Raw genomic sequence first — 27,961 nt, 5'->3', positions numbered from 1 at the left:
TCCGCCCTTCGCGGTGGCTCAGGAGGCACCAGCGCACAGCTTCCCGCCGACGCAGAACAAGCCCTGGTCGCCGCTTCCCGCCCAAAGTGAGGACCAATGAAAAGCGAGTTTGCCTGCGAGAACTGGCCAATCACCATTGCTGTCCTGGCCGGGGTCGGGGGTCCCAGAGCGGTCAGAGCCAATGGCCATCCTGTGGCCGGCGGCCGGCGAGCCAATCAGGACACGCAGTGCGGGGAAGCGCTAGGCAGTTGGGCGCGTGGCGTCGGACTGAGAAGAGATTGAAGAGGCTTGTGGCCCGGGGGTGACCACCATGGTAGGGGCCGGAGGGGCCTAGGGGGCAGGCCTGGGCCCGCTGAGGGGCTGGGGAACAGGACTGGAGGGCGGCGGGGCCGGGGGACGGGCCTGGACCGGCTGAGGGACCAGGGGGACGGGCCTGGACCGGCGGCGGGGCCGGGGGACGGGCCTGGACTGGCTGAGGGGCCTGGGAAACAGGACTGGAGGGTGGCGGGGCCGGGGGGACGGGCGACGGGGCTGGGGGGGCCGGGGGCTAGGCCGGGACGGGCGGCGGGCCGGGTGACAGGCTCATGTGGCGGTCTGGTGTCTGGAGCGTGCTGGTCACGGGCGGGCGCGGCTCACTTCGCCAGTGCAGTAAATGGCTCCCAGCCTCGCCGTTCCAGACTCTTCTTTCTCGAAGCAAAAGCCAGGGGTCTGTGCCTGAGCGCTCTTACTGGTCTGTGTGTGAGCTCACGAGGGCACTTACGGAAATAGGCCTTGAGATACTGAGTGACAGAAGACCGGATGTGCTGAAAAGAAGTGGCTCCCTCAATTAGGGTTGTGAGGTGTTTTGTTCATTTAAAGCAAAACCAAGCAAACAGGAATAGACGCTTATATGCCCCTTTTCTCGCGTCTGTTTTTTTCAGTGTTCAAACAGCTGGGGTCCCTCTGTGAGCAAAGACCTGCGTCCTTGTTTACCAGTCGTTGCCTAGTATTCTAGGGGTGGCTGCGTGTCTTGAGCCTGTTTTGAATCGCTGGATGTTGGGTATTTTCCAGTCTTTTACGCGTGGACTTGCGGGGAGGAATCTGTGCCTGCGGTGTTTCTCACTGGTGTATGTGGGGCCCCAGAAGTGAATGAGACATAGTTTGAGATTCCCTTTCATCACCAACAGCTATATGAGAATTCCTGTTTTCCCGCAGCAGGGTTAGGCTTCTGCCTTCGATTTGTTCATTTTTCTGTTCTCAAGTCGTAGGTTTCTAGTTAATTGTTGAATTATTAACGACATTAATAATTTGCACGCCAGTGGAAGGCAGCCAGCACCTCTCACTGCGTGTCCTAGACCAGTCACCCTTATGTGGAGAGGCTGGAATGAGCCCTGGCAGGGCTTTACCTGGCCCAGTTCACGTCTCTCTTGTTTCCAATTAACTGAGACTGATGTCATCCTCCTCTTCTCATCCCTGTGGTAGCTTTCAAACTCTGAAGAAAGTTCATAACTGGATTAATAACTCACACTAGCCTGTGCACTCTCCCTTTGCAACACTTGGTTTTGAGGTTTCTCTTCTTGGCTATTGAACACCATAATATCTAGCTGCTCAAAAACATTTATTTCTAGCAGTGAATTATTCCAAGTATAAAGGAAAGGTATTCTCTGTTACCTGATGGGTAAAAGGATGCTTTAGGATTAGGAGTTTGTGCATTAAGGGCTGTTGTTTTTAGCAAAGGCTTTATCTTGAATAAGAAAAATACAATGGTTAACACTTTTAGAAGAGCTATTCAGCCATTGTTTGTTGGTGTAACAGGGTCTTCTCAAGTTGAAATGTCAAGTTCATGGTACTTAGTTTAAACAACAAAATTCGGAAACGTGGTGAGGGGGAGGTGGTGATGAGTTGGTGTGAATATAACCTGAAATAAATTGCACTGAACTCCGATAAAGTGTCAGCCATTGCCTTCCCTTTGTGTTAGAAGGGTTTATGTCTCAAGATGAATTTAATGGGAATTACAGCAGCAGAAATTTTTGTAAAATCCTATTTTCTGCGTCCTAGAGGCTCATCACAAAGTTGAGTACCTTCTGGAGAACCTGCCTGGCCTCAGAGGGTAATGTGTTTCTGGTTCAGCATTGCAGTTTGATTGGAATCAGAAAGAACTAGAAAATCAGCTAGGATTTGGGCCCTTTTCTTTCACTTACTAAGGACAAAACCAGAAGCTGAATTTCTAGCCTTCCAGACCTTCACTCTTAAGAGCTTAGAGTTTAAAAATGGAATATGATCATGATTGATGGGAAAATAATACCTGTGTTTAACATTTTCTGTCTCATGGCCATTTGGATGGCCATTTTCTCTTCACTCAGCCTTTTTTTTCCCCAACCTCGCTGCACTGCTTTCAGGACCCTAGTTTCCTAACCAGGGATTGAACCTGTGCCCCCTGCAGGGGAAGCTCGGAGTCCTGACCACTGGCCGGCCAGGATCCCCAGATTCTCTCCTTTTAATGAGCTTCAGTAGTGTGTGTGAGGAATTTGTCCATCCCATCTGTATCAGTCGTGAAATCCTCTTTTTCCTTCCTGATACTGGCAATTAGTCTTGTCTTTTTCTGGATACATTTGGCCAGGGGCTCATCAGTTTGGCTGTTTAGCTCCGACCAGGTGCTGGTTTCATTGACTCTACTCTGGGTTTTTTCCCCCTCTTTTCTGTTCAGTTTCTTTTCTTATACTGGCTTTTTAATGCCTTTTTTTTTTTTTTTTTGGCTTTTTATGTTATATTGCTTCTTATACTTGCTTTTTTGTCTGCACAACTTGGATATTTGCTCTTGTTCTAGTTGATTAAAGTAGAAGCCTGCGTGCGTGTGAAGTTGCTTCAGACATGACTGACTCTGTGTGACCCCATAGACTGTAGCCTATCAGGCTCCTCTGTCCATGAAATTCTCCAGGCAGGAATACTGCAGTGGGTTGCCATGCCCTCCTCTGGGGGATCTTTACAAGCCAGGCATGGAATCTGAGTCTCTTGTGTCTCCTGCTTTGGGCAGGCAGGTTCTTTACCACTAGCACCACCTAGGAAGCCCCAGAAGAGTTTGTAAGGCAGGAAAAATTTTCCTCTCTGGGTTCTTCTGGTTGGTCTAATGATCAGATTGATAGAAGACAGATTGACATGAGAAAATCAAATTTCACTTTATATATATGGAAGTTCTGTCAGTATAGGATCTGAGAAGTGACAAAAGCAGACTCTTTATATATCTTTTTAGACAAAGAATCAGTTATTTATAAAGATTTGAAGAAAGAAAGGGGTTTTTGCTGGGGGTCGCAAGATAATGAAGCAGTAACAGAGTTTGCTTCTGCAGCTTTCTCAGCCTTACCTCCTGTCTCCAGGGACCACAGCGCCCTCTGTCCTCCCAACAGGAGCTTTTCACCTGCTTTCAGGGGACAAAGGAGGATCAGAGTTTGCTTCTTCCACCGTCTGGTCCTCAAGGAATGTTAATTAGAAGTAATTAGTATGCCACCAGCATATTTTGGGGTGGCCTGCCCTGAGCTCCATCAGGTTTTTTCTGGTTTAAATATTTATTCATCTGACTGCACTGGCCTTAGTTGTGCACTTGGGGTCTTTAGTTGGGGCATGGGGGATCTAGTGCCTTGACCAGGGACTGAGCCTGGGACCCCTGCTTTTGCAGGGCGGAGGAGTAGCCACTGGGCCACCAGGAAGATCCCTCCATCAGATTTTACAGACACACACACACACACACACACACACACACACACACACACACACACTCTTCCCTGGTGCTCAGTGGTAAAGAATCTGCCTGCCAGTGCAGGAGGTGCAGAAGACGTGGGTTCAGTTCCTGGGTTGGGAAGATCCCCTGGAGAAGGGAATGGCAGCCCGTTCCAGTATTCTTGCCTGGAGAATCCCATGGACAGAAGAGCCTGGCGGGCTGCAGTCCATGGGGTTGCAGAGTTGGACACAGCTGAGCACGTGCGTGCGTGCACACACACATGCAACATGCACACGTACGCGCGCTGCTCCAGGCGCTGCCCACAATGTTGTATGTCTTGTTTTCATTTTTATTCTTTTCAAAATACTTTCTCATTTTCCTTGTTATCCATTCCCAAATACTTGGGGATTTCGCAGACATCTTTGTGTTACTTGATTTGTAATTTAATACTAGTTTCAGAAAATATATTTTGTATTATTTGAATTTTTAAAAATTAAAACCTTTATTAAGAAGTGCTTGGGGACTTCCTTGGCAGTCCATTAGTTAGGACTCTGTGCTTCCAATGCAGGAGGCATGAGCTCGATCCCTGGTTAGGGAACTAAGACCCCACGTGCCACCGGCACGGCCAGAAAGGTGCTTGCAGTTTGTTCAGCTTTTGAAAATACCAAGTTGCAAGCTTTTTAACACATACTGATTTAGCTGCTTCAGGTCTCAGGTGCAGTGTGAGTGATCTTTGATCTTCACTGGGGCTTGTGGGATCTTTTTTTCTTTTTAGTTTGGCATGCAAGATCTTTGCAAGTATGTAATTTGACAAGGTTTAATATCAATATTGGAGAAGGCAATGGCACCCCACTCCAGTACTCTTGCCTGGAAAATCCCATGGACGGAGGAGCCTGGTAGGCTGCAGTCCATGGGGTCGCTAAGAGTGACACGACTGAGCGACTTCACTTTCACTCTTCACTATCATGCATTGGAGAAGGAAATGGCAACCCACTCCGTGTTCTCGTCTGGAGAATCCCAGGGACGGGGGAGCCTGGTGGGCTGCCGTCTATGGGGTCGCACAGAGTCGTACACGACTGAAGCGACTTAGCAGCAGCAATATCAATATTAACATGTTGATCACCCATGCAACCATCACCTCAATCAAGATAATGAACATATCTATCACCCCCAGGTTACCTGGTGAAGAAGAAGTGAAGTCGCTCAGTCGTGTCCATGGACTGTAGCTCGCCAGGCTCCTCTGTCCATGGGATTTTCCAGGCAAAAAATACTGGACTGGGTTGCTGTGCCCTCCTCCAGGGGATCTTCCCAACCCAGGGATCAAACCTGGGTCTCCTCATTGCATGCAGACTCCTTGCCCTCTGAGCCACCAGGGAAGTTACCTGGTGCCCTCTGTGAATCCTCACTTCAGCCTCACCCCCTCTGCCTCCCCTGCTTAACCACGTCTCTGTGTTTCCTAGGATTTTACATAACGATTTTTGGTTTGTTGAGTCAATTTGTTATTGCTGTTTGGATTCTTTCACTCATTATTATGAGATTTACCCATGTTGTTGCAACACAGTTCCTTTTTATTGCTGAGTATTTCTTTTTTGTGTGTATGTAAAATACAACAGCAGTTACCATTTTTACCATTTTAACTGTTAAGGACATTCACCTGTGGTATAACCACTATTTCCAGAACTGTTTCATCATTTCAGATCTTCTTAGTGTATAATCTGCTGGGAGTTTTTTGTTGTTCAATTTTTTATATAGTCGTTAAAGGTTACTCTCCATTTATAGTTACTAAAATATGTAGAGTCTGTTATTAATCATACCCAGTGTGTTTTTCATTTCAGACTCTTTTTCATAATTGGCGATTTGATTTAGGTCGTTTTTTATATATCAAATGCGTTTCTCCATATCATGCTCATTTTTCCTGTACCTTCCTGAGGCATATAATTCTAATTCTGTAATTAATCTACTAATCATCTGTCATTTCTGGGCCTTTTTTTAAGTTTTTATTTTGTTTTGGGGTATACCTGATTTACAGCCTTGTGCTAGTGTAGGTGGACAGCAGAGGGACTCAGCCATACACGTACATGTCTCCATTCAGCCTCAGACTCCCCTCCCGTCAGGCTGCTGAGGAACACTGAGCAGAGTTCTCTCTGCTGTGCAGTAGTTCCTTGTTGCTGCTGAGTCGCTTCAGTCGTGTATGACTCTGTGCGACCCCATAGACGGCAGCCCACCAGGCTCCCCGTCCCTGGGATTCTCCAGGCAAGAACACTGGAGTGGGTTGCCATTGCCTTCTCCAGTGCATGAGAGTGAAAAGTGAAAGTGAAGTCGCTCAGTCATGTCAGACTCTTAGCGACCCCATGGACTGCAGCCTACCAGGCTCCTCCGTCCATGGGATTTTCCAGGCAAGAGTGCTGGAGTGGGGTGCCATTGCCTTCTCCGCAGCTTTCTGCTGGGATGCTGTAAATATACCTGGGAAGAGTTTGAGCTTTCTGTGTCCTGCTCTTAAGCTTTCTTGGGTGGGTTCAGGGCAGTCTTGAGGGTTGGCCTCACTTGGCCCCACTGCTGAGGACCACCCCCGCCTCCCTGAGCTCTCTGCCTCAGGACGTCTTCCTGCCACAGCAGGCATGGGCTCAGCTACTCCCTCCCTGTGCTGAGCAGCCACAGTGAGGACCTTGGGCCTCCCTGCTGCCCTGGGCCCCCTTGGCCCAGCTGTCTCTTTTCCAGCACCAGACTTTCCAGCTGCCTTGGCCTCTCAACACAGGACTCCCCTACTCAACCCTGGGCGATCCCGGGGCTTTGCTTGGGTCTCCTCTCTCAGCTGCAGCCTGGATGTGCTGGGACCTCTGCCGGGTTTGCCTTGTTCCCTGCTCAGCGGACTCACTCACTGTTCTGTGCTGCCTGTTGTCTGATGACTGAGAAGTGTTATTTCATACACTGTGTCTGATTTTTTGAGCCATTGCTTACCTCAGGTTGGTAAATCCAGCCTTGGGTGGAAACAGAATGGCTTGATGCTAATTTTGTGTAGGTTTTTACTGCTTTTTATTGAGTGTTGGGAAGACGTTTATAATGACTGTATTCCTGTTCACAGTTCAGGTCTGTCTCCATGCTGGCTAGGCAGGTGCTCAGACAGAAAATGACTTCCTCCTTTTGCATTCCAGTCCCGTGATGAAAAGGACATCTTTTTTGGGTGTTAGTTCTAGAGGTCTTGTAGGTCTTCATAGAACCATTCAACTTCAGCTTCTCCGGCATTAGTGATTAAGGCATACACTGGGATTACCGGGATATTGAATGGTTTGCCTTGGAAACGAACAGAGATCATCCTGTCATTTTTGAGATTGCATCCAGGTACTGCATTTCAGAATCTTTTGTTGACTATGAGGGCTGCTCCATTTCTTCTAAGGGATTTTTCCCCACAGTAGTAGATACAATAGTCATCTGAATTAAACTCGCCCATTCCCATTCATTTTAGTTCACTGATTCCTAAAATGTTGATGTTCACTCTTGCTAATCCTGTTTGGACCACTTCCAATTCGCCTTGACTCATGGGCCTGACACTCCAGGTTCCTCTGCCTTGTTGTTCTCACATCATCAGACTTTCCTTTCACCACCGACATGTCCACAACTGGGCGTTGTTTCCGCTTTGGCTCAGCCTTTTCATTCCCTCTGGAACTATTTCTCTGCTCTTCTTCAGTAGCATGTTGGGCTCCTATTGACCTGGGAAGTTTGTGGGACAAAGTCCGACAAGACCCTAAGACATTAGATACTATTATCTAATATGGTATTTATATTAGATACTAAATATAGATACTAATATCTTTTGGTTTGTATATTAGATACAAACCAAAAGATAGTAGAACTATTAATTTAAGAAGTCAGGTACATCTGCGTGCTGTGCAGAGACCACGGCCGTGTCGCCAGGCCTCACTCGTTGCTCTGCTTCCAGCGCGAGTGCATCTCCATCCACGTGGGGCAGGCGGGCGTCCAGATCGGCAACGCCTGCTGGGAGCTGTACTGCCTGGAGCATGGCATTCAGCCCGACGGCCAGATGCCCAGCGACAAGACCATCGGCGGCGGGGATGACTCCTTCAACACGTTCTTCAGCGAGACCGGGGCCGGCAAGCACGTGCCCAGGGCCGTGTTCGTGGACCTGGAGCCCACCGTGGTCGGTAGGTAGCCTCCCCCTTGGCAAGGGAAGCCCAGAACCTTCGCCGGGTGCCTCCCGGTCAGAAGCCCGAGGTAGTTTCCGAGGAGAGGGGCCACCCAGGAGATAACAGACAGGCACCCCGGAGCCCGGGAGACCCAGGCCACAGGGGGTGCCCGGGGCAGTCAGGCTGGCATCCGTCCAGAGTGGCAGGACCGTCCCAGTGATGCCTGGGGTGGAGCGGCGGGTGTGGGCGAGAGGTGCCCACAGAGCCGCCAGGGCACTCCCGTCCTTTGGGAACCCACCACGCTGAGACTTCTTCTGGGTTGATGGGCCCCCGGAGCCGAAAATGGCAGGTGGGGCGTGTCTGTCTTGGAGACTCTCCCGGGAGACCTGACCGCAGGCCGGGGAGGAACGGTGCGGGCCTGCAGACGGCCGGGTCCCGGGGCCGGCCACGGGGGCGGGACCGGCGTCCTCCAAGCCCGGCCGCTGTCCCCCGCAGACGAGGTGCGCACGGGGACCTACAGGCAGCTCTTCCACCCGGAGCAGCTGATCACCGGGAAGGAGGACGCGGCCAACAACTACGCCCGTGGCCACTACACCATCGGCAAGGAGATCGTCGACCTGGTCCTGGACCGCATCCGCAAACTGGTGCGGGGGCCCGGGGGCTCCCGGCAGGGAGGGCAGGCCCGGCTCTCGGCGGCGCGTGCGGCCCGGCTCACGCCTCTCCCTCCCGCAGGCGGACCTGTGCACGGGGCTGCAGGGCTTCCTCATCTTCCACAGCTTCGGGGGCGGCACCGGCTCGGGCTTCGCGTCGCTGCTCATGGAGCGGCTCTCGGTGGACTACGGCAAGAAGTCCAAGCTGGAGTTCGCCATCTACCCGGCGCCCCAGGTCTCCACGGCCGTGGTGGAGCCCTACAACTCCATCCTGACCACGCACACGACCCTGGAGCACTCGGACTGCGCCTTCATGGTGGACAACGAGGCCATCTACGACATCTGCCGGCGCAACCTGGACATCGAGCGGCCCACGTACACCAACCTCAACCGGCTCATCGGGCAGATCGTGTCCTCCATCACGGCCTCCCTGCGCTTCGACGGCGCCCTCAACGTGGACCTGACCGAGTTCCAGACCAACCTGGTACCCTACCCCCGCATCCACTTCCCCCTGGCCACGTACGCCCCGGTCATCTCGGCCGAGAAGGCCTACCACGAGCAGCTGTCCGTGGCCGAGATCACCAACGCCTGCTTCGAGCCGGCCAACCAGATGGTCAAGTGTGACCCTCGCCACGGCAAGTACATGGCCTGCTGCATGCTGTACCGGGGGGACGTGGTCCCCAAAGACGTCAACGCGGCCATCGCCACCATCAAGACCAAGCGCACCATCCAGTTTGTGGACTGGTGCCCGACCGGGTTCAAGGTAGGCTGGGCGGGGGCGTGTGCGCAGCTTTCTGCCCGTGGCCGGCCCCGGGGCGGGGTGCTGACCCGCGCGGAGGGTCCCCTGTTCCAGGGCAGCTGGGCTGTAGGGACAGCAAGGTTAGTAATCAGTGTGCTGGACGCCTCCATCCCGACCCATACTTGATGTACCTTTACTTCTCACAGCCGATCCATAATGCTCACGGGCTAACATTACTAACATCTTACACTTCAGAGACAGAGGCTGAGACAGCTTTTAGAACCTAACGGCCTCAGGGGCAGCGACAGGAGGAGGGAGCTTTCAGAGACCCTGACCGCAGGCCTGCCTGTCCTCACTTTCCCCCGCTGCTTGCCCAAGAACCTGGTCAGAGTCTGGGGGGTCATCTGTGATAGAAACAATGGGTTTCGATTCCGCATTACTTCAGCGACGAGCTGTCACTGAGTCTCAGGCAGCGTTTGTTTCTGTACAGAGGGTCTTCCGTTCGTCGTGCAGTAGTTTCTGTGGGGCCAAGGGTGGCTCACTGCTGTTTCTCCAAGCCAGACTTGGAGTGCCGCCTCCCATGCAAAACCACACTAATTCAGTGTCACAGTGAAACGTCTGCGCAGAGAAGAGCGTCCAGAATTTGAAGCCAAGTCCCAGAATGTCCCACTTTAGACCCCTGATCACCAGGCTAAGTGCCTGGCCACGCCTGGGCTTGTTAACCCTGCGCCCTCCTCCTCGTTGAGTCCTTTTTCCCAAGCGATCTGCGTTAGCTAAAGTGCTGGATCCCGCGTCTCAGCCCTGAGGGGTCCCTTCAGTGTCTGGGAGTTGCCATCTCCAGGGCCTTTGTAGATTGAAAACGAGGACAAGTAGCAGCGATGTGTGGGTCTTCGTTTTCCCATTTTAAATGTCAGAGCTTGCCTCTGACCACACCACGTTGTTGCACCCACCTGGCCTCTGTGAGCCCCACTTCAAGACACCTTGACGCGGACCATCTGAGGGTGTACAACTCACACATGTAAAGTGACTCTCAGGGATAAAGTGTATGTGACGGGTTTCACCAATCTGGAAATATCCACGAAGTTACACCTTCCATAGATGTTTGCAGGCCTCTGAGGTTAGGTTATAGGTTGGGGTTGAAAGCTTTTTTTTTTCCCGCCATGTCACCCGGCAGGGGGCATCTTAGTCCCTGGGCCAGATGTCAGCCCTTGGCCCCTGCAGTAAACCGCAGCATCTGGACCACCAGGGAGGTCTTGTCTTCGTCCATTCTTCTTGGCTTGAGGAGTTTCCTTTCAGTGCCCGCCCTTTGACCTTGAGAAGGCAAGGCTGCCACCCAAGGCATTCTCAGCTGGGCAGCACTCTGTGGGGTGCCTGGCACTGTGCCCAGGCTTCCCGTCCTGGCTGAGTCTGAGCCAGAGGAGAGGCCAGTCTGGGGAGGTACAGGAGGTCACACTGCTGTCCCCACGAAAGAAAGTTCACCCCTGATGGTGTTGAATCCTCACTTGTCAGTCTGAGTGTGACTTCATATGTTAACAACCGTTTGCTCAGGGGTGCACCATTTTCGTGGAATCTTTTTCCATGTTTGTATTAGGTTTTCTCATTATAAAAGTGTGTATGTGGCAAGATGTTTTAGTCATGCAGAAGACTGAAAAGCAAGTGAAAGTGTAGGGTATTAAACTGTGGCAGATACTGCCGAAAAATACAGTACCCGTTCGTACAGGGCATCATGTAAAGTGGGTCCATGGCCCCCATTTTTAAAAACAAGCTTCCATTTCCGAGGCCACACTCCCCACTTGACCATGTTGTCCTTCTCCGGCAGGTGGGCATCAACTACCAGCCCCCCACGGTGGTCCCGGGGGGAGACCTGGCCAAGGTGCAGCGGGCCGTGTGCATGCTGAGCAACACCACGGCCATCGCCGAGGCCTGGGCCCGCCTGGACCACAAGTTCGACCTCATGTACGCCAAGCGCGCCTTCGTGCACTGGTACGTGGGGGAGGGCATGGAGGAGGGCGAGTTCTCGGAGGCCCGGGAAGACCTGGCGGCGCTGGAGAAGGATTACGAGGAGGTGGGCGTGGACTCGGTGGAGGCGGAGGCCGAGGAAGGGGAGGAGTACTGAAGGGGCGCGGCCGCAGCCCCGCACCCGGTCCCCCGACGGCCCGTCACAGACGTGCTTCTCTATTAAAGTTTTTGTGTTGAGCATCATCTGTGTGTATTGCTTTGGGCCCAATCCCCGGCCAGATACCTGCCTTTCCAAGTGAGCTTAGGGGAGAGCCGTCTTCCTCCCCGACGGCAGTGTTGCGGCAAGGCCGCACGTCTGATGACTGCCTCATCTGGCGCGTTAACCCGGAAAGGGGCGGGGGCGGTACGGGGACGCGCGGTCCTCCTACACACGCCGGGTCAGCGAGCTCCTCGGGGCAGCAAGCGGACCCGAGCGGGTCTTCGGATCGGGGCCCGCATCGTGCGCCCCGGAGGAGCGGCGCTAGTCTCCCCTGGCCCAGGGCAAACCCCTCTCTCGGGGGACGCGTGCGTGCCGGCTCTGACGACACCACCCCGATCCCGGCGGCCTGGTCGAGGCCCGCGGCTCCTTCCCGCCGCTTCCGGGACCCGCCCCTCAGCGAGCGCCGAGCGCTTCCGCGTCTCTATGGTACCGACTTCCGCGGCTAGCAAACCTCGCGAGACCTCGGCGGCGCCGCAATGGCGAGACCGTGAGTGCCGCAGACAGGAGTCGGAAGAGCGGGCTGGGGCTGAACTCGGCGAGGTCGGTCGGGGGAGACTCGCCAGGCCGGGGCCGCCAGAGCGGGGTGGCGGCCTGGGCCCCGGCCGCCGCCGAGACCGAGGTCCCGCCTCTGCCCCAGATGCCGCGTCACTGCTCCGCCGCCGGCTGCTGCACACGGGACACGCGCGAGACGCGCAACCGCGGCATCTCTTTCCACAGGTCAGCGCGCCGGCTCGCGGACAGCCCCTTGCGCATGCGCCCGTCCCGCCGCCGCGCACGCGCTTTCGCACCGGGGGCGGGGCTCGGGGGGGCCCGGAGCGGGCGGGGGCGGCCCGCAGCCTCAGCCGTAGGCGGCGTTTGCGCTGCGCGATGGTTCCCAGCGGACCTCTACCTCTCCGGGGGCCTCAGCTCCCTGGTCTGCGCGCGGGAAGGGTTCGCCGGAGGTCCGCGGGCGGTATGAGCCGGGCCGCGCCTTCCCATCGCGCTCACGGGCCTTCGGCTCCTCAGGCTTCCCAAGAAGGACAACCCGAGGCGGGGTTTGTGGCTGGCCAACTGCCAGCGCCTGGACCCCAGCGGGCAGGGCCTGTGGGACCCGGCGTCCGAGTACATCTACTTCTGCTCCAAGCACTTCGAGGACAACTGCTTTGAGCTGGTGGGAATAAGGTGAGCCTCATGACAGCCGGCGGTCGGGAGGGCGTGGACACGGGGTGGGTGGCCGGTGGGGAGGGCCCCGGAGTAGCAGCCCTGGTGCTTCCTACCTCGTAACCTCACCTTCCGCTCCAGACGGACCTGAGCAGCGAGACTGTAGCCCCACTCCTGCCGCACTGGCCACGGCTGGAGCGCGCTCCCTGCAACCCCAGCCCTCCCAGCAAAGGCGCGGAAGAAATCCGTCCTTCTCTCTGCTTCTCTAGTGCTGGTGGGGCCCTTAACTTGGGAAATTCCCAGAACTCATTGTCGGCACGATGCCTCCCACTTCCCACGGAGCCAGGGTGGCAGCCTGCTCTGCGACTTGCAGTGTGGCAGGGCTGTGCTCCGTCTCACCCAGACCACTTTCCCTGCAGTGGCTATCACAGGCTGAAGGAGGGAGCGGTTCCCACCATATTTGAGTCTTTCTCGAAGTTGCGCCGGACCAGGACCAAGGGGCACGGTTACCCGCCCGGCCCCCCAGACGTCAGCCGGCTGCGGCGATGCAGGAAGCGGTACGTGCTGTCCCTCTGCGTATAGCCCCGAGGGCCCAGCCTTCAGGGTGCTGGCCAGCAGCCTTCCTGGGCGGGGCTGGGAGCCTGTGGAGTGGCTTCAGGGATGGGGGTTAGAGGAGCTGTGAAGTGGGTCAGGGCACCCTGCGCCTGGCCCGGCGTGTCAGTCTGTCTGTCTCTTCCCAGCTGCTCTGAGGGCCGAGGGCCCACCACTCCGTTTTCCCCGCCTCCACCTGCCGACCTCACCTGCTTTCCTGTGGAAGAGGCCTCGGCACCTGCTGCTTTGTCTGCCTCCCCAGCCGGGAGGCTGGAGCCTGGCCTCAGCAGCCCCTTCTCCGACCTCCTGGGGCCCCTGGGCGCCCAGGCAGATGAAGCGGGCTGCAGCGCCCAGCCCTCCCCAGAGCGCCAGCCGTCCCCCTTGGAGCCGAGGCCTGTCTCGCCCTCGGCCTACATGCTGCGCCTCCCGCCGCCCGCCGGCGCCTACATCCAGAACGAGCACAGCTACCAGGTGGGCAGCGCCCTGCTCTGGAAGCGGCGGGCCGAGGCCGCCCTCGACGCCCTGGACAAGGCCCAGCGCCAGCTGCAGGCCTGCAAGCGGCGGGAGCAGCGGCTGCGGCTGCGGCTGACCAAGCTGCAGCAGGAGCGGGCGCGGGAGAAGCGGGCCCAGGCCGACGCCCGGCAGACCCTGAAGGAGCATGTGCAGGACTTTGCCATGCAGCTGAGCAGCAGCATGGCCTGAGGGGCCCGTCCAGCAGCACTTGGCCTGTGGATCCACCTGGAGAGGGAGGTGCCCCTAGCTGTGTCCGCCACAATAAAGGGGATCCCAGAAAGCCCTGCTCTCTGGCTCAGCTGAGGGCTGGGGCCCCGCCCCCTGGGTACCATGTCCATCTCCCCTGACTGGCTGTAGCCCCCAGAGGGCTCGGCCCTGCAGTCACGGTGATTCCCAAGCCCCCAGGCCGGCGAGGTCCACCTCTCTCAGGCCATTGCTGAACTTGCTGTCTCCAGGTGAGCACTCCTAGACTAAGGCTGTCCACCCACCCACCACACCCAGGGCTTGTCAGTCAGGCCGGAGGTGTGGCAGGCCCTGTGTTTATCCTGGGGGCACAACCCGAGGCAGGAAACGAGCTTTAAGGCTCAGAAGACAGTTTCCCCCTCAAGTGGCTTCCTGGCAGCCTGAGCACAAGAGCTGTTGTTCCCACAAGGGAGGCAGAGTGGTGCCTCACCCACTGGGATGGCCGCAGGACAGAGGATGGGGCGGCCCGGCCCTTCCCAGGCAGGAGCCTCCAGGCAGCCCAAGAGTCAGGCAGCCAGCAAGGGACCGGGAGAGGCCCGAGGCCGGCCTTCATTCCTCCCCGCAGCCCTCCGTGGGGTGGTGAGTGAACAGAGAGCCACGCGAGGCTGGTGTGTCCTGAGCCCTCGGGCCGCCTGGCCTGGCCTGGCCTTGGGAGGACTGTGCGACGAGCTGTGGGTGCAGGTAGCGTTGCTGTGGCTTTAATGGAGGCAAGCCTATTGACAATAAATAGGGGGACAAGCGGGGACCTGGCACGTCTCTGACTTCCGGGACACCCAGGGCCCCGACGTGCACCTGCGCCGGGGGGCCTGGCTGTCCGGAGATGCTGACCCTTCCGGCTGGGAGCTGAGCTCAGAGCCCTTCCCGCCTCACAATTCATCCGGAGTTGGACTCCACCTGCCCAAGCTCTGGGTGGCAGGACAGGACCCTTACACCGACCTTGATGAGGGTTGGGGGTTGCTGTACGGCCCACATCAAGGCGTCTTGGCAACGTGACCCATGGCTTGGCAGGAGGCACAAGCCATGCTGGGTCCCTGCAAGACGGTAGGGGACCCAAAGCCAGTTCCCTGACAGGCTCCTTGCCCCTCTGGGCCCTGGCCAGGCCCTTCCTCCTGTGGAGTCCTCACCATTGAGGCCTGGCATCCCACCCTGGGAGAGGCTGCAAGCCAGAGACCTGCTTCACTGTCCGTTTCCTGGGGGACGTGTATCCTCAGCAATGAGATGGGGGGTTTGAGACACCCCCGTGTCCACTCAGCTCCCTTCGGGAGGCTCTGGACACTGGACCCCTAAGCTGCAGGCCCAAGTGTGACCGGCACAGTCTGCAGCGGGCAGGGCAGCATCACTTGGGCCCTCATATGTCGGCCCCCAGCTCTGCACACTGCTTGTCTGAGATGTGGGAGGCCAGCGAATCGATGATGTCCAGCAGCAGCTGCTGGCTCAGCGAGCGCAGCGTGGGCAGCTTGGAAACCTGCGGAGGCAACCAGAGGCCAGAGGATAGAACCAGGTTCTCCCTTCTGCCCCGGGCCAGGCAACCGCGGTCTTCTGGGGGGCGGGGAGCGGCCAGCGGGTGGACCTCTCCGTCTGGTTACCCCCAGCGCCCACTGCTGCAGGGGGCCAGCCTCCAGCCCCCTGCACCCCACCCAGGCCTGGCTACCGACGGGAGTGCGCCCTGCAGGCAGGGCGGAGCCCTGACCTTGGTGAACTGGTGCACGATGATGTGCAGGCAGTGCCGCTTCATGTCCAGGGCCTGCGTCTTGTCCGCCGCCTCCAGGATCTGCAACAGCGGGCTCCCTGAGGCGCTGCCCCGGCCGCCCGCCCCGCCCCCGCCCGGACGTGGAGGGCCAGGGCCGCACCTGTAGCACGTTCTGCACCGTCACGTTCATCTCCAGGTTCTGCTTGCAGTAGGCCTGCAGCCGGTTGTTGTAGAAGCCGTAGTAGTAGGGCGCCGAGAACAAGTAGCTGGGGGCTGGTTAAGGAGCCCCCGGCCAAGCGAGCCTGCCTCCCCTCCACCCTGAGCCTGGGCTGCCCCGCCTCAGGACAGGAGGGGCCTGCCCACCACCAGGACGCGGGGCTCCCATCCAGGCAGGGCAGACCTGCCCTCTGCCTGGGCTCTGAACCACTTGGGGGTCCAGGGCCCAATTCAGGATCCAAAGAACACCCGAGGCTCCTCTCCCAAGGAAAGTCCCCCACGCACCTGCAGACCCATCCTCGCCCTCCCCTGCACCGACCAGCACGGAGCAGACATGGCTGGGAGCCACGTGTCCTCGAAGCCCCCCATCCCTCCTGGCTGCAGACCCCTCTGAGCTGGACCCACTGCTCCAGAGAGCTCAGGGGAGACGGGGCCACCAGGAATCCTTGGGAAACCGCCCAGCCCCTGGCTGGCGGGGTCCAAGGCTGCCGGGCGTGGCCGGAAGCCTGAGGCTAGGATGCAGGGAGTCCTCGGGCGGCATGTTGACCTCGCCATAGTAGATGTAGCGCAGCATGGACTCGAAGGCCTGCCTGCTGGGCACCATCTCCCCAATGGAGATGTTCACCTGGCCGTCCTCGGGCATGAAGGACCGGAACATGGCCTCGAAGTAGCTGCGGGCGGCAGGCAGCCTCAGCAAGGCAGCCAGCGCCCGACCCGAGCCCACGCGCCACACCCCACCCACCTGGAGCGGGCGGCCAGGATGGCCTTGTGGGCTGGCCGCGGGTGCCCGTCCAGCAGGAGGGTGATGTCGCAGAACTCCGCGCCCGCGCCCTCCAAGTATGCCTTCATGTCCTGGATCAGAGACGTGCCTGGGGGCGTGGAGGGAGCCTGTTAGAGGGCTGCTCCTGACTTAGGGCTTGATACCCGCCCCCTGGGCATCTGGCACGTGGCCTTGCTCCCCCCAACAAGCCCCTCCCCCTGCTTTGGCCCTTGGGGCTCCACCCCCACCTGCAGCCCGGCCTCCTCTCTGACTTGGCCCCCAGAGCCCGCCCCGCCCCTGTGCTGTGTCACCTGGAGCCGGGGCCAGAGGGTGAAGGAGCCTAAGGTCCCTTCCCGGCTCGGTGGGGACAGGAGAGGGAGGCACCGAGCATCTGAGGGCCGCGCCCACCCCTCATCAGGCCCCAGACCTGGGCGCACCTGGAAGAAAAGCTGACCCACTAAAGACAGACCCCCAGGCCTGGCGCCCCCCTCAGGGCAGCAGCTGCCAGCAAGGGCCCATGTGCCCCCGGGAACGCCCCCCGGAGGTGCAGCCCTGGCGCCCAGCCCACTTGGCGGGGCTCCGCCTTGCCCGAGCATGAGTCGCCCACAGTTGGACCCTGTGCCCAAGGTGCCCTCTGCCCTCAGAAGAGGCGGGCTCCCTACCGATGTCCACCGGCTGGTCGGAGGGGGCGCGGGGCGGCGGCTGCTGCTTCCGCCGCACAATCTCCACGATCAGAGGGGAGGAGAGGCGCTCGAATTCCTTCATCATGATCACCTGGTTGAAGTGCGACTCCTTCACCACGAAGTTCAGGCAGTGCTCCTGCACACAGGCGGTGGGCCCGGGTCAGGACCCCCGGGCCGGGTCCGCAGCGGGAGGGGCGGGGGCGGGGGCCGTCGGGGGACCCTGGCGGTACCTTGAGCTGGCCCAGCTGCAGCCGGGCGGCGCTCTCGCACACGACCAGCACGTTCTGCAGGTCCACCGAGGCCTCGATGTACTGGCGACACAGCTGCTCTAGGCGGCAGAGCTGGAAGCCCAGCGCGAGCTTGTACACGTCCATGATGAGCAGCACGTCCTCCACGTGACCTGCGCCCCCAGAGCCCCCGTGAGCCTTGGGCCGCGCGGGGGAACTGGGCCTGGGAGCCAGAGGCCGCCCCGCCTGCCCACCTGGGGCCCACCCACCGGGGCCCGCCCCGCCGCGGCGCGCCGACCTTTCCGCGGGTACTGGATCTTGTCGGTGTAGAGGAACTGCATGAGAACCTCGAACGGCCGCGCCTCCGCTTCGCGGATGGCCACGCGCAGCAGGGCCGGCCGGGCCGCTCCTGCAGCAGCCGCGGGGCCCTCCCTGGGCGCCGGGGCCGCCTCCTCGTCCAGTTTCTGTAGGCAGAGGAAGAGGGCTCAGGGCGCCACGGAAGCGGCAGGCGGGCCGGGGCAGGGGTGCCGCGGGGCGCGCGCGGCCTCACCCGCGCCTGCGCGATCTTCCTGCGGAGCCAGCGGCTGCGCGCCGTGACGATGGCCACGTGGCCCTGCACGCGCTCCTCCTTCTGCGGGGAGAGGCAGGGCTCGGTGGGGGGCGAGGGCCCGGGGCAGGGGCCGCTGGCGGGCACGGGCAGGGTGGGGGCACCCACCTCGCCCAGCACGAACTCCACGTCGCAGAACTGGCGGCTCTCCCACAGCCGCCCGTAGTCTTCGTGCAGCGTGCACTTGGGGTAGCAGGAGAACTGCGAGCAGAGACCCCGCTGCTGGCCGGCGCGGCGCAGCCCGCCGTCCCGGCCCACGAGCGCCCGCCCCCACCCCGGCCTCGGCGTCCGGGCTCTCCGCGGCAGGCCACCCACCTGGAACCTGTACATCTCCCCGCTTCGGATGTTGTTGTCCACTGTGCCCCCGAAGATGTACATGGCGTCCGAGATGACGGCGGCCGCGTGGAAGAGTCTTCCGCTGGGCAGCTGCGTGGAGAGGGGTCAGTCAGCGTAAGGGAGGGGAAGGCCGGGGGGTGTCCCGCGGCGGGGCTGCCTGAGGCCCCGCGCCGGCCAGGCTGTAAACGAGGACGGCACCCGTGGCCTGGAAGGGCAGGGGATCACAGGACAGGAGACCAGACGCCCCCCTCCCCAGAAAAACCACGTGTGGGGGGAGGTGGGGCCTGTGTGCGCAGAAGGGAAGGGTAGGCCTTGTGCCCCGCGAGGCGGCGCCAGGCGCCACGTGCTGCACTCCTGCGGCCCGGCCAGGGGGCGTGGGCTCCGGGCCTCCCCTCACTTGCTGGGTGACCCCCGAGCCTCTGCCTCCTGACCACACCACTGGCTCCAGGGCGTGAGTGGGGGGTGGGGGAACCACGAGGGTGCCGGGCCTCACCTCTGAGGCAGGCAGGGAGGGCTGCCTGGAGGTGGTGCTGCCGAAGTCCAGGCCGAACACGTCCCGGGACTTCTTGCAGCCGGCCCGCTCCTCGGAGCCAGGAGCGGGCACCTCCTCGGAAGCAGACGCTCGCTCTGGCATCTCGGCCCCGCCTACCTGGGGGTGATAGGTGCGAGCAGAGGCCCTCAGCAAGGGCTGGGCCGGCGGCGGAAGGCCGCTGCTGGCCCCACCCAGCATGCAGATGCTGGGTGCTGGGTGCTGGGGCCACAGCGTGGGTGTAGGAGGGGCCGGAAAACGGGGGGCTCCCCCGGCATGGCGGAGACGGGATCCAGGCCTCGTTCATGCGCACATCCCGGGAACGTGCTCGGCACGGCGCACGCACAGCGCTGCCGCGTGTTACCCGCAGGTGCTCAGTGGAGGGCAGAGGGCTGGGCCGGCGGTGTCTGGGGCCGAGGGCCCTGGGCATCCCAGCCTCACTCCTGCTGGCCGCCTGGAGCTCCCGGCTCTGGCCTCAGCCTCCGGTGGGCCAGCCGCGCTCACCTCGCTATCCGAGCTGGGCTGGATGACCTCCCAGGTCTGGAAGTCCACGTCGTAGCAGTGCAGCTCGTTGGGGAGGGTGTTGTCAGCAGCGCCCCCGAACACATAGAGGTGGCGGTCAAAGGCCACCATGGTGTGTCCGTAGCGCCGCTGCGGGGGCGGTGGGGAGCCCCGGAGCAGGTGCTCGGTGGGGATGCGTGTCCACCTGCGAGGCGGGTTCACCCTGCGTGTGACCACCCATGGAGCGGCGGCTCCGCCTGGGCTCTGAGCCCCCGCCCCAGTCCACCCTGGCGCCAGCCCCGTCTGGCCCCTCGGGACCACCGCGGGGTCCGCCTCAGCCTCAATCCCCCACAGGGCAGGCAGCAGGGGAGGGCTAGGGGCAGCTGTCCTCACGCTGGGACCCAGAGGAGCCCATCCAGGCTGCGCAGGGGCCTGCACCAAGGTGGCCGGCTGCGTGTGCGGCCCACAGGGCAGCCCCTGGCGCGGGTGTGGAGCGCTGACGGGGGCTCCACCCACAGGGCACTCACGTCTGGTCCTTGAACTCGAACTGGAAGAGGTTGTTGGTTATCTTGGCCCCACTCTGGCCCGAGAAGACGAACATCCTGTCCCTGCACACGGCTGCGGGGAAGTTGCAGCAGGAGGGCGGGATCTCGCCGCTCTGGGCCACCTGCGTGGTGCGGAGGCCGCTCAGCCCTGCACCCGGCCCGGGCCACTGAGCTGCGGCTACGCTCACCCCGAGGAGTCACAGTCCACATCTGAACAACAGCTTAAAGCCCCCACGTGAACGGGCCCAGGGTCAACAGTTGGGGTGAAGCCCTCACAACAGGGGCAGCAGGGCAGCGGGCGGACAGACCACCCCAGACCCCAGCAGCGGTCGCCCCCATTGTGCCCAAGGAAGGACGCACTGTCCCCAGCTACGGAAGCTGCAGGCTCGGCGTGGCCGCCTCCCACCCCACGCCCCTCACCTCCTCCCAGCACGTGAGCTCCCGGTCCTGGAGGCCGATGGTCCACATGTCGTTCAACCTGCATCAGGACAGAGGGGGCGGGACCCCGCAGCTGGGCTGGTGGTCAGGGTGGGCCTGGGCCTGGCTAGGACAGAAGGCCCAGGAGGGAATCTGACCGGGGACTACAGAGTGGTCTCGGGGTGGGGGCTTTGGCTGGGGGCTGCCCCAACACTCCTGGGGCCACCATGAAGCCTGTGGCACTCGGGGCTTCTGGAACTGGCTGGGGTCCTTGGTGTTTTTGCAATCAGAACACAGCAATGTCAACGTTCCACAACAGGAAGGCGCCTGCTTCCCCCGCTCTGAGCTCCGAGGACACCAGCTACGGTCCTGAACATGCTTGACCAGCAGCCCAGACGTGGGGGGCCCACCACGCCTTCAGTCATCCCAGGAGTTTCAGGGGAGCTGGCACCTGTCCCTGGTGAGGGTCTGGTGGGGGGCCTCCACTCAGCAGCTTTCCCCAAGCCCCATCCACACACCCACCCTCCTGAGAAACCCAGCTCCCACCCCCTCCCCGGGGCAGGAGGGCCGCTCTGTCCCCCGGTGCGTCTCCGGGCCACGGCCTACCTGGCGTTGCCGTCGTAGCCCGCGAAGATCCACAGCTTGTCGCTATACACCGTGGCACCGTGGGCCGAGCGGGCGACTGGCAGCCTGGGGCGAGTGGAGGGCAGGGCTGGGGGCACCCTGGGCAGAGCTGAGCTGCACAGCCCCACACAGCCCGGGTCCCAGCCCTGTGAGCCCCACCGCCCTGGGGCGGCCATGCCTACACCCGCTGACCCGGGCTGCTGGGAATAAGGGACTGGCAGAGTCTGAGCCCGCGAGGCCAGGGCACTGGACGAGGAGTCACACGTCCAAGGGCACAGAGCCCCCTCCAAGCCCCCGCCTGGTATCGAGGGGGTGCCTGTGAAGCAGGGTCAGAGAAGCGCCATCCGCAGAACACTGGGTCCTCTACCCTCTGGAGGGATCTACGGGAGCTAAGAGCCAGGGACGCATAAACGGGGCCGGCTGGCAGGTGACACGGACTCCCAGCTCGGGCCGCTGTGTGCCCTCTCTCAGGCTGCGGGCTCCTCATCTAGCTTTTAAAGTCTTCGCTGGATTTATCATAACGCTGCTTCCGTTTTGTGCTTCCGTCCTTTGGCCGAGGCAAGTGGGATCGTAGCTCCCTGACCAGGGTTCGAACCCACACCCCCTGCCTTGGAAGGCGGAGTCTTAAGCCCTGGGCCGTCCTGGAAGGCCCCTTCATCTGTAACCCCACAGAGGCCAGTCCAGGCTGGCCACCCCCCAAGACCCAGCATGGCAGCCCGTACAACCCCAAGGTCTCAGCAGTCTCACCGTCCTTCAATTTTCCACTCTGTCCACTGGCCAGTTGCAAACTTGTATTCAAAGAGGTCGTTTTTGTTCTTCAGGTTTGAGTTGGAGTAAATGTCGCCAGTGTAGCCCCCTGTAAAGAGAGCAAGGAGCCCTCAAAGGCCAAGGTGTCAGTTTAATCTGCAAACCCAGGGGGCGGGGGCGGGATCTGCCCTTGGTCAGCGTGTCCCCCAGGACCCCTGCAGCCCATCAGCTCCTGCTCAAGGCTCTGGGGACAGCAGCCGGGCCACAGAGGCAGACGGTGCCCCCCTGGAGATCAGGACGGTCGGGGGAGGGGCCCCCGAGAGGCCCCCGACCCAGCACATGCGCTGGAGGACGGGGCACAGAGAGGCTGGCCCAGCACAGCCCGGGGCCGAGGCTCGATGGGAGGCGCCTCTCACCGAAGACGAACATGCTGCTCCCGTAGACCACGGCAGAGTGGTGGTAGCGGGGGGCCGGAGGGGTCCCAGTGGTGAAGGCCCTGGGTGGGGGAAGGGGCATCAGGTGTCAGCGCGGGCAGCCCCATCACCCCCAAACTGCCCTCTACCTTCTTCCGATAGAAGCCTTAAAAAATGCCAACTAAGGAAAAAACAAGCAAGCACTAGACCTAACATGTAGCCCCTCTGCCAGAGACCGCCGTCCACAGCCGGGGTGTGCACCTCCCCGCCTTCCCCACAATTACGCCTCTGGGAATTTTCTGTAACTTCTCTATGCCCAACTCAGTGAACACGAATCTGAGCAAACTCCAAGAGACAGTGGGCTTCCTTGGTGGCTCAGCGGTAAAGTATCCGCCTGCAATGCGGCCCAGGAGCCAGCTGCAGGAAACCCAGGTTCGATCCTGGGGTCGGGAAGATGCCCTGGAGGAGGAGATGGCAACCCACTCCAGTCTTCTTGCCTGGAGAATCCCATGGACAGAGGAGCCTGGCTGCTACAGTTCACGGGGTCACAGAGAGTCGGACACGACTGAAGTGATGTAGCACAAAACCGCATCAGGAGACAGTTGAGGACAGGGAAGCCTGGCACGCAGCCTATGGGACTGCCAAGAGTCAGACTGGACTGAGCAGAGTGGGATCACGAGTTGGCATCCTGGCCACTCTGGAATCATCCCCTGCTGTGGCCCCAGGCTGCAGGTGTACATGGGACTTATTCACGGAATTATATACCCATTTATATTGCTTTCCTGGGGCTGCTCCTTTTCAGACTTTTAACCGAAGCAATTTTTAACCATGAATTCAAAGTCTTGAGAGTGATTTTCCAGTTCATCCGTAACTCTTGGACACAGGTTACAATCAAGCGTGAGAGAAACATCACACAAACTGAAGTGACCCCAGCGCCACCCGGGGGTCTGGGCAGGGTGCCGCTGCAACTCCCGGGCCCAGACATCCTCCTCTGTCAAAGGTGGGGGTGGTGAGACACCCCTGCCCCCGCGGAAGGCAGGGCCCAGAGCTGCTGCAGAGGCTGGCAGCGGGCACAGCTCAGGAGGAAGCCCAACACTTCCTAGCCCCAGGACCTTTTCCTCCCCTCAGCTGGGAGCTGCCCCCACCGGGGCTGGACTGGAACAGAAGGGGACAAACATCCAGAGCTCAGAGAGGGCAGGTGTCTTGCCCAAGACCACACAGTAGGCAAAGGACCCAGGACCTGCAGGCTGCCCACTGCCCGTGCAGGGCCTCCTGGAATGGGATGGGCCCAGGGGAAGGGAGGGTGGGGGGCAGCTGCTGGTCGGTCCCTGTAGTGGCGGAGACCATCCTGGAAGGACCCGTCAGCTCACGGCCCCCCAGTCGGCTCCCACAGCAGCCCCTGGCCTGGGAGATGGACCTGGTGGTGGAACAGCTCTCCTGAAGCAGAGTCTAAGGACCCACAACTGGATCAAACAGATCCCTTAAAATCACAGGATTCGGAAAAACCAATCTCAGCCATAGCCCAGAAAAGAAAGTCAGGAAGTAGAAAGAAGAGAGAAGGCGGCCAGGGGTCACTAAGAGAGGGCTGGTGCGGTCATCAACCGCTCGGAGCATCTCTAGCTCTGCCTGCACGGGACCCGCACAGGGGTGCTCCGTGTCTGGCCGGGGCGCCCACCTGCACCAGGAGCAGTCCTTCACGTCGAAACGCAGGAGGTCGTTGAGCATCGTCTTCCTGAAAGACAGCGGGGACCGGGGGATGGACACTGAGCCAGGGCTGGGGCAGCTGATTGAGAGGCTCGGCCAGGGCGACCAGCTGATGCTCAAGGGCCCAGAGACGGGACCCCAAAGGGAGCTCCCCGTGGATGCGGGACCCGGGGCCGCCATGGAGGCGGGGCCAGCCTGCCTGGTTCCAGGCACCTTGCGCCTCCCCAGCCACCCCACTCCCGCTCCCAGGCCGCAGCGGGTCAGGGAGGCCTCTTGCCTTCTCTCTCTTCCTGTTGCCTCTTTATCGCAGAGCCAAGGTAATAACCACATTCAAGATACAATAAAGCACAAAGCAGATCCACAGGCCACCTAACAACACCCCACGTTACCCCCAGCCCTCATCGTAAGAGCAAGAAGGGGTTCCACCCAAGGAGAGCCCAGCGCCCCTGCCCGTGGGCCGGGCCTGTGCCCCCGCTCCCTCTCCAAGAAGCAGCCTGGGCGACCACAGGGCCTGAGGCCACGCCCCAGGGGCGGAGAAGCAGAGCAGACCGGGGCCCCTCCCTCACCCTGCACACCCCTCTGAGCCGGAGGAGCCACCTTTGCCTGTTTACAAAGTTACAACTCGAACGAGACAAATCCTTCTCTTAGTGTCTCGTTGCAGAGAAAATGTTTCTGCTTCCGGCTACACAGCTGTCACTCAAAGGCTGTGTCCCGGGCACAGGGCAGGGGACTCATCACCCCCAGCCCTGCGCTGGCCACTAGGCCTTTTCTGGCTCAGGAGGTCTCCTTCAGGCTGCAGTAAACCCCTGGGGATGGATGCCTCTTCCTCAGTTCATTCCCGGAAATGACACACATGTATTGAATCGTCAGCCCTGGGCCAGAGCTCCAGCCTTGGCCGAGGAGACAGATGGCAAACATCTGGGTGCTCTGAGGACCAGTGGAGCCCGTAAGAGGCGCAGAAGTGGAGGGGAGGCCACCAGCTAGTCCAGTTGGTCTGAGGGGTGGTGGGGGAGGCCTCAATCCCAGGAGATTTAGAGGAAGGGGAGGGAGGGTGGGAAGCAGGGAGGCAGTGGGAGGGTCCTCACGTGCCATCAAGACACAGCGAGGCAGAGTGTCCAGTGCCGCACAGGCAAGAGCAGGGGAGCTGTGGGCACAGGTGTGCCGGGTCTCACACACTGCCAGGAAGGCGTGCCCCTTGCCCCAAAGAGAGGGGGCCATGCGGGGTTATGAGCCGAGAAGGAACGTGCTCCAGATGGCTGCACATGGGCAGAGAGGCTGGAAGCCAGGGGTCATGCCTAGGAGACCCTTCTCCCCAGTGTGCAGGCCCCACGGAGGGATCCTGTGGGACCGCGGCCGCAGCCCGTCAGAGGCCAGGCCTGCCTGAGCTACAGGCCGGTCTGTGGCGGAGAGGGGCGGACAGCTCAAGGGCAGGATCGGTCTGCGCCCACAGCTCCCCTGCCCCACAGGGACACCTGTGTCCTGGGCCCTGACAGCCCGGGGCTCACTGACCCTCAGGAGCACCTTTCAAAAGCAAGGCGGAGGCTCACCGCCTTCGACAGAGGAGATCCGGGGGCAGTGGAGGGTTGAAGCCACCTTCTCAAAGCCACCAAGCTGACCTCAACCGAGCCCCGTGTGTCCAGGAACCCAACTTCAGCCTCACACTCAGCTGGCTCCCAGCCCTCCAGAGCCCCGAGGGGCCATCCCTGGCCTCTCCTGTGTACATCTGGGGTGGACGCGGCAGGGAAGCCCAGCAGACTCCAGGCAGCACAGTTCTGCCACACTGATCCCTCTGCTCCAGACTCTTCCTCGTTGGCCTGGCTCACTTCTCTCCAGGGAGGCTGAGCAAACTTCACACCCCTCTCCTGGTGCACAATAAGCCTTCCCGCCTGCTGTGCTGCGCTTGGTGGGGCCCCGCCCTTGCTAAGACAGCTCGGTGCCTCCGGGGAGATGCAGCTCCTGGAGGAACCAGGCCAGCAGCAGGACGCGGCCGAAAAGACCAAGGGCCACCTTGGCAGCTGCAGCTGCTTCACGGAAGGAACCAGCCACCACTGAACCAGGAACTGTCGTGGGGTGGAGATGGGCCACCGGGAAAGGCTGTTTGCCAGGCACGTGCAGCGAAACGTAGGGAAACCCTTGAGCAAGTGAGAGATGCGGGAAGGCAGGAAATCTGCATCCTCCCAACCCTGTCAGCCGCCCGCGTGAGGCACGGGGAAGGAGGAGCGCCTGGCCGAGGCACCGGCCAGGGCAGACGTGTCTCCTTCAAGGCTGAGTCCACTCATGCGGAAAGACAGAGCCGGTTCCCTGACCTGAGTGTGTGCTCCCCACAGCTGAGGGAGCCTCACGGATTCGGCAGCCCGGGCCCAGGGCTTAGCTAACACCTGGAAGAGTGTCAGTGGAGCCGCAGAGACCAAGTCCCCACCACCCCACTCCTCCCTTGAAACCCAGACTCACCCGTTGTCTCCACCAAACACATAGATGGCATCTTTATAGGCTACCACTGTGTGCTTGCTGCGCCTGGAGACAGAGGGGGCAGGCGGCCGTCAGGCCAGGACCCTCCTGGGGGGCACCCGCCAGCCAGACTCGGCACGGGGGGCTGCCACCTAAGTCGGATAACAACCCTCCTCCCCAAGATCGGTGGAGACTCCCAAGCTCCAGCAGCACCCCCAAAGGGCTCCGAGCGTGAAGACCCCTGACTCTCCCACCCCACTGCGGAGCCCCGGGGCTCCAGCTCCACGCCCACAAACACAACGTGACCGTAGTCCGCAGCCCCGGGCACTGTGCTCGGGGATCCCCCCGGAAGCCCCTTCCCCTAACCCTGATCACCAACCCCCCAGCCCCCCAAATACTACCGCGTCGGGCCCCGGGACAGCGCAACCCGGCCTCGCCCCTGTGCCGCGCCAGAGACCCGCTCGGACACCCCCGTCCCCGGGACCCCCCGCCCCGCCATACCGGGCCCCCACGAACTCGTCGCAGGGCGGGAGGCGTCGCCAACGATGCACGGTCTCAAAGGGCCCGAAATTGAGCGTCAGGTACTCGACGCTGTCCGAGCAGCTGTGGTCAAAGTCCACGCTCGGGGCCACCTTGGACCGCGCGCCGCCGGCCAGCGCCCCGGCCCCGATCGGGCCGCCCGAGCCGCCCGGCCCCGCCATGCCGAGTCCTCGGCCGATGGGACCCCGGGGCTGCGGGACGCGCGGCCGCCGCCCCGAGCCGCCCCCGCGGAACTACATTTCCCGGCGAGCACTGCGCCGGCCTCCGGCGAGCACTTCCGAGTTCCGCCGCGCACCTCCGGGTTCAGCCGTGCACTTCCGGCCGGCGCCGTCCTCACTCTTGGGCGAGTCTCGGATGGACTCTACCTGCTGGCCTGCGGGGCGAGCTCATGGTGGTCTCCCCAGAAATGTTTTCCGCGGCGCGCCGTACCCACTCAGCCCCCGCTCCAGAGTGCGTGGACCCGGCAGCTGCCCCGCCCGGCCCGCATGTCCCCGGCGCGGCTCCCGGCATGCCCTGTGCGCGTGGCTCCGTCGCGATTGTCCGCCGCGCCCGGAATCCCGAACGGAAGGGTTCCGGGCTCGCAGCGGCCCCCGTGGTCCCCGCGGCAGTCCCATTCCTGCTGGGTCCCCGGCCCGGCCCTCTTCATCTCCGCTCCCCTTGGCCTTCCTTCTCGTTGCGAGGCAGCGTGGCGCGGAGGCTCTGGGTTCTCGGTCCTACTCTAGGCAGAGCCTCAGCTGCTTCATCTGCGAAATGGGCATTCAGGAAGCTTAGGTTGCCACGAGACCCAGTCCTCGGCCCTAATGTGGTCAGCGCCGCGGAACTGCCAAGCGCGAGCTGCCTTTGCCCTCTGAAGACGCACCTCCTGTCTCAAACCCTTGGCACACGTGCTGTCGCCTCTACCTGCAGTGCCCCTCCTTCAAAATCCAGAGCCAGGACTTTGATCTGCGGGGGGCGGGGGGGTGGGGAGCGTCCCTAATCCCCGGGGGGTGCAGAATCAGCTGCTTCCTCCTCGGGGCGCTCCCAGACCAAACTTCCTCAGTGTGA

The 27,961-nt window shown here is 60.9% G+C and overlaps 3 protein-coding genes across 4 annotated transcripts; 2 read left to right on the top strand and 1 right to left on the bottom strand.

Moving 5' to 3' along the window:
* The first annotated feature begins 242 nt into the window (after window positions 1-242).
* On the top strand, window positions 243-11,427 carry LOC147355902 (tubulin alpha-3 chain). Its single transcript, XM_086349162.1, has 5 exons — window positions 243-313; window positions 7,632-7,854; window positions 8,332-8,480; window positions 8,569-9,249; window positions 11,045-11,427. Exons 1-5 carry the CDS (start codon window positions 311-313, stop codon window positions 11,339-11,341), a joined length of 1,353 nt encoding a protein of 450 aa, XP_086205288.1. The 5' UTR covers window positions 243-310; the 3' UTR covers window positions 11,342-11,427.
* A 470-nt stretch (window positions 11,428-11,897) lies between these two features.
* On the top strand, window positions 11,898-13,967 carry THAP7 (THAP domain containing 7). The gene is made up of 4 exons (XM_086349181.1): window positions 11,898-12,160; window positions 12,449-12,604; window positions 13,003-13,140; window positions 13,324-13,967. Exons 1-4 carry the CDS (start codon window positions 12,081-12,083, stop codon window positions 13,874-13,876), a joined length of 927 nt encoding a protein of 308 aa, XP_086205307.1. The 5' UTR covers window positions 11,898-12,080; the 3' UTR covers window positions 13,877-13,967.
* A 639-nt stretch (window positions 13,968-14,606) lies between these two features.
* Window positions 14,607-27,462, bottom strand: LZTR1 (leucine zipper like post translational regulator 1). Of its 2 annotated transcripts, none has more exons than XM_086349134.1 (21): window positions 27,213-27,462; window positions 26,381-26,443; window positions 23,901-23,957; window positions 22,229-22,308; window positions 21,813-21,921; window positions 21,048-21,131; window positions 20,445-20,502; window positions 20,007-20,146; window positions 19,483-19,684; window positions 18,943-19,098; window positions 18,429-18,539; window positions 18,222-18,314; window positions 18,057-18,137; window positions 17,805-17,970; window positions 17,510-17,679; window positions 17,259-17,415; window positions 16,579-16,705; window positions 16,358-16,507; window positions 15,781-15,886; window positions 15,621-15,701; window positions 14,607-15,395 (listed from the first exon to the last, which is right to left on the bottom strand). In XM_086349134.1, the coding sequence occupies exons 3-21, from the start codon at window positions 23,948-23,950 to the stop codon at window positions 15,279-15,281; spliced, it is 2,238 nt and encodes a 745-aa protein (XP_086205260.1). In that variant the 5' UTR covers window positions 23,951-23,957; window positions 26,381-26,443; window positions 27,213-27,462; the 3' UTR covers window positions 14,607-15,278. The 2 variants fall into 2 exon arrangements, with proteins under 2 accessions (XP_086205260.1, XP_086205259.1); XM_086349133.1 differs by lacking the exon at window positions 27,213-27,462 and adding an exon at window positions 26,879-27,152.
* Window positions 27,463-27,961: the final 499 nt, after the last annotated feature.

The sequence above is a fragment of the Bos grunniens genome, chromosome 17 (genome assembly GCF_055505025.1).
Source record: "Bos grunniens cultivar Pamir isolate PY7600 chromosome 17, Bosgru_T2T1.0, whole genome shotgun sequence".
Taxonomy (NCBI): Eukaryota; Metazoa; Chordata; class Mammalia; order Artiodactyla; family Bovidae; genus Bos; species Bos grunniens.
Note: the sequence above shows the minus strand (reverse complement) of the source record. Positions and strands in the feature narration are given on the sequence as shown.

Bases quoted from the DNA above. Each gene is read 5' to 3' on its own strand.
- LOC147355902 (XM_086349162.1), top strand. The intron at 8,481-8,568 runs GTGCGGGGGCCC...TCCCTCCCGCAG, and splicing joins TGGACCGCATCCGCAAACTG to GCGGACCTGTGCACGGGGCT. The intron at 9,250-11,044 runs GTAGGCTGGGCG...CTTCTCCGGCAG, and splicing joins GGTGCCCGACCGGGTTCAAG to GTGGGCATCAACTACCAGCC.
- THAP7 (XM_086349181.1), top strand. From the start codon at position 12,081: ATGCCGCGTCACTGCTCCGCCGCCGGCTGCTGCACACGGGACACGCGC. The intron at 12,161-12,448 runs GTCAGCGCGCCG...TCGGCTCCTCAG, and splicing joins CGCGGCATCTCTTTCCACAG to GCTTCCCAAGAAGGACAACC. The intron at 12,605-13,002 runs GTGAGCCTCATG...CTTTCCCTGCAG, and splicing joins TTTGAGCTGGTGGGAATAAG to TGGCTATCACAGGCTGAAGG.
- LZTR1 (XM_086349133.1), bottom strand. From the start codon at position 27,078: ATGGCGGGGCCGGGCGGCTCGGGCGGCCCGATCGGGGCCGGGGCGCTG. The intron at 17,416-17,509 runs GTACCGCCAGGG...GCCTGTGTGCAG, and splicing joins TGCAGCTGGGCCAGCTCAAG to GAGCACTGCCTGAACTTCGT. The intron at 15,887-16,357 runs GCATCCTAGCCT...ACCAGCCCCCAG, and splicing joins ATGCCGCCCGAGGACTCCCT to CTACTTGTTCTCGGCGCCCT.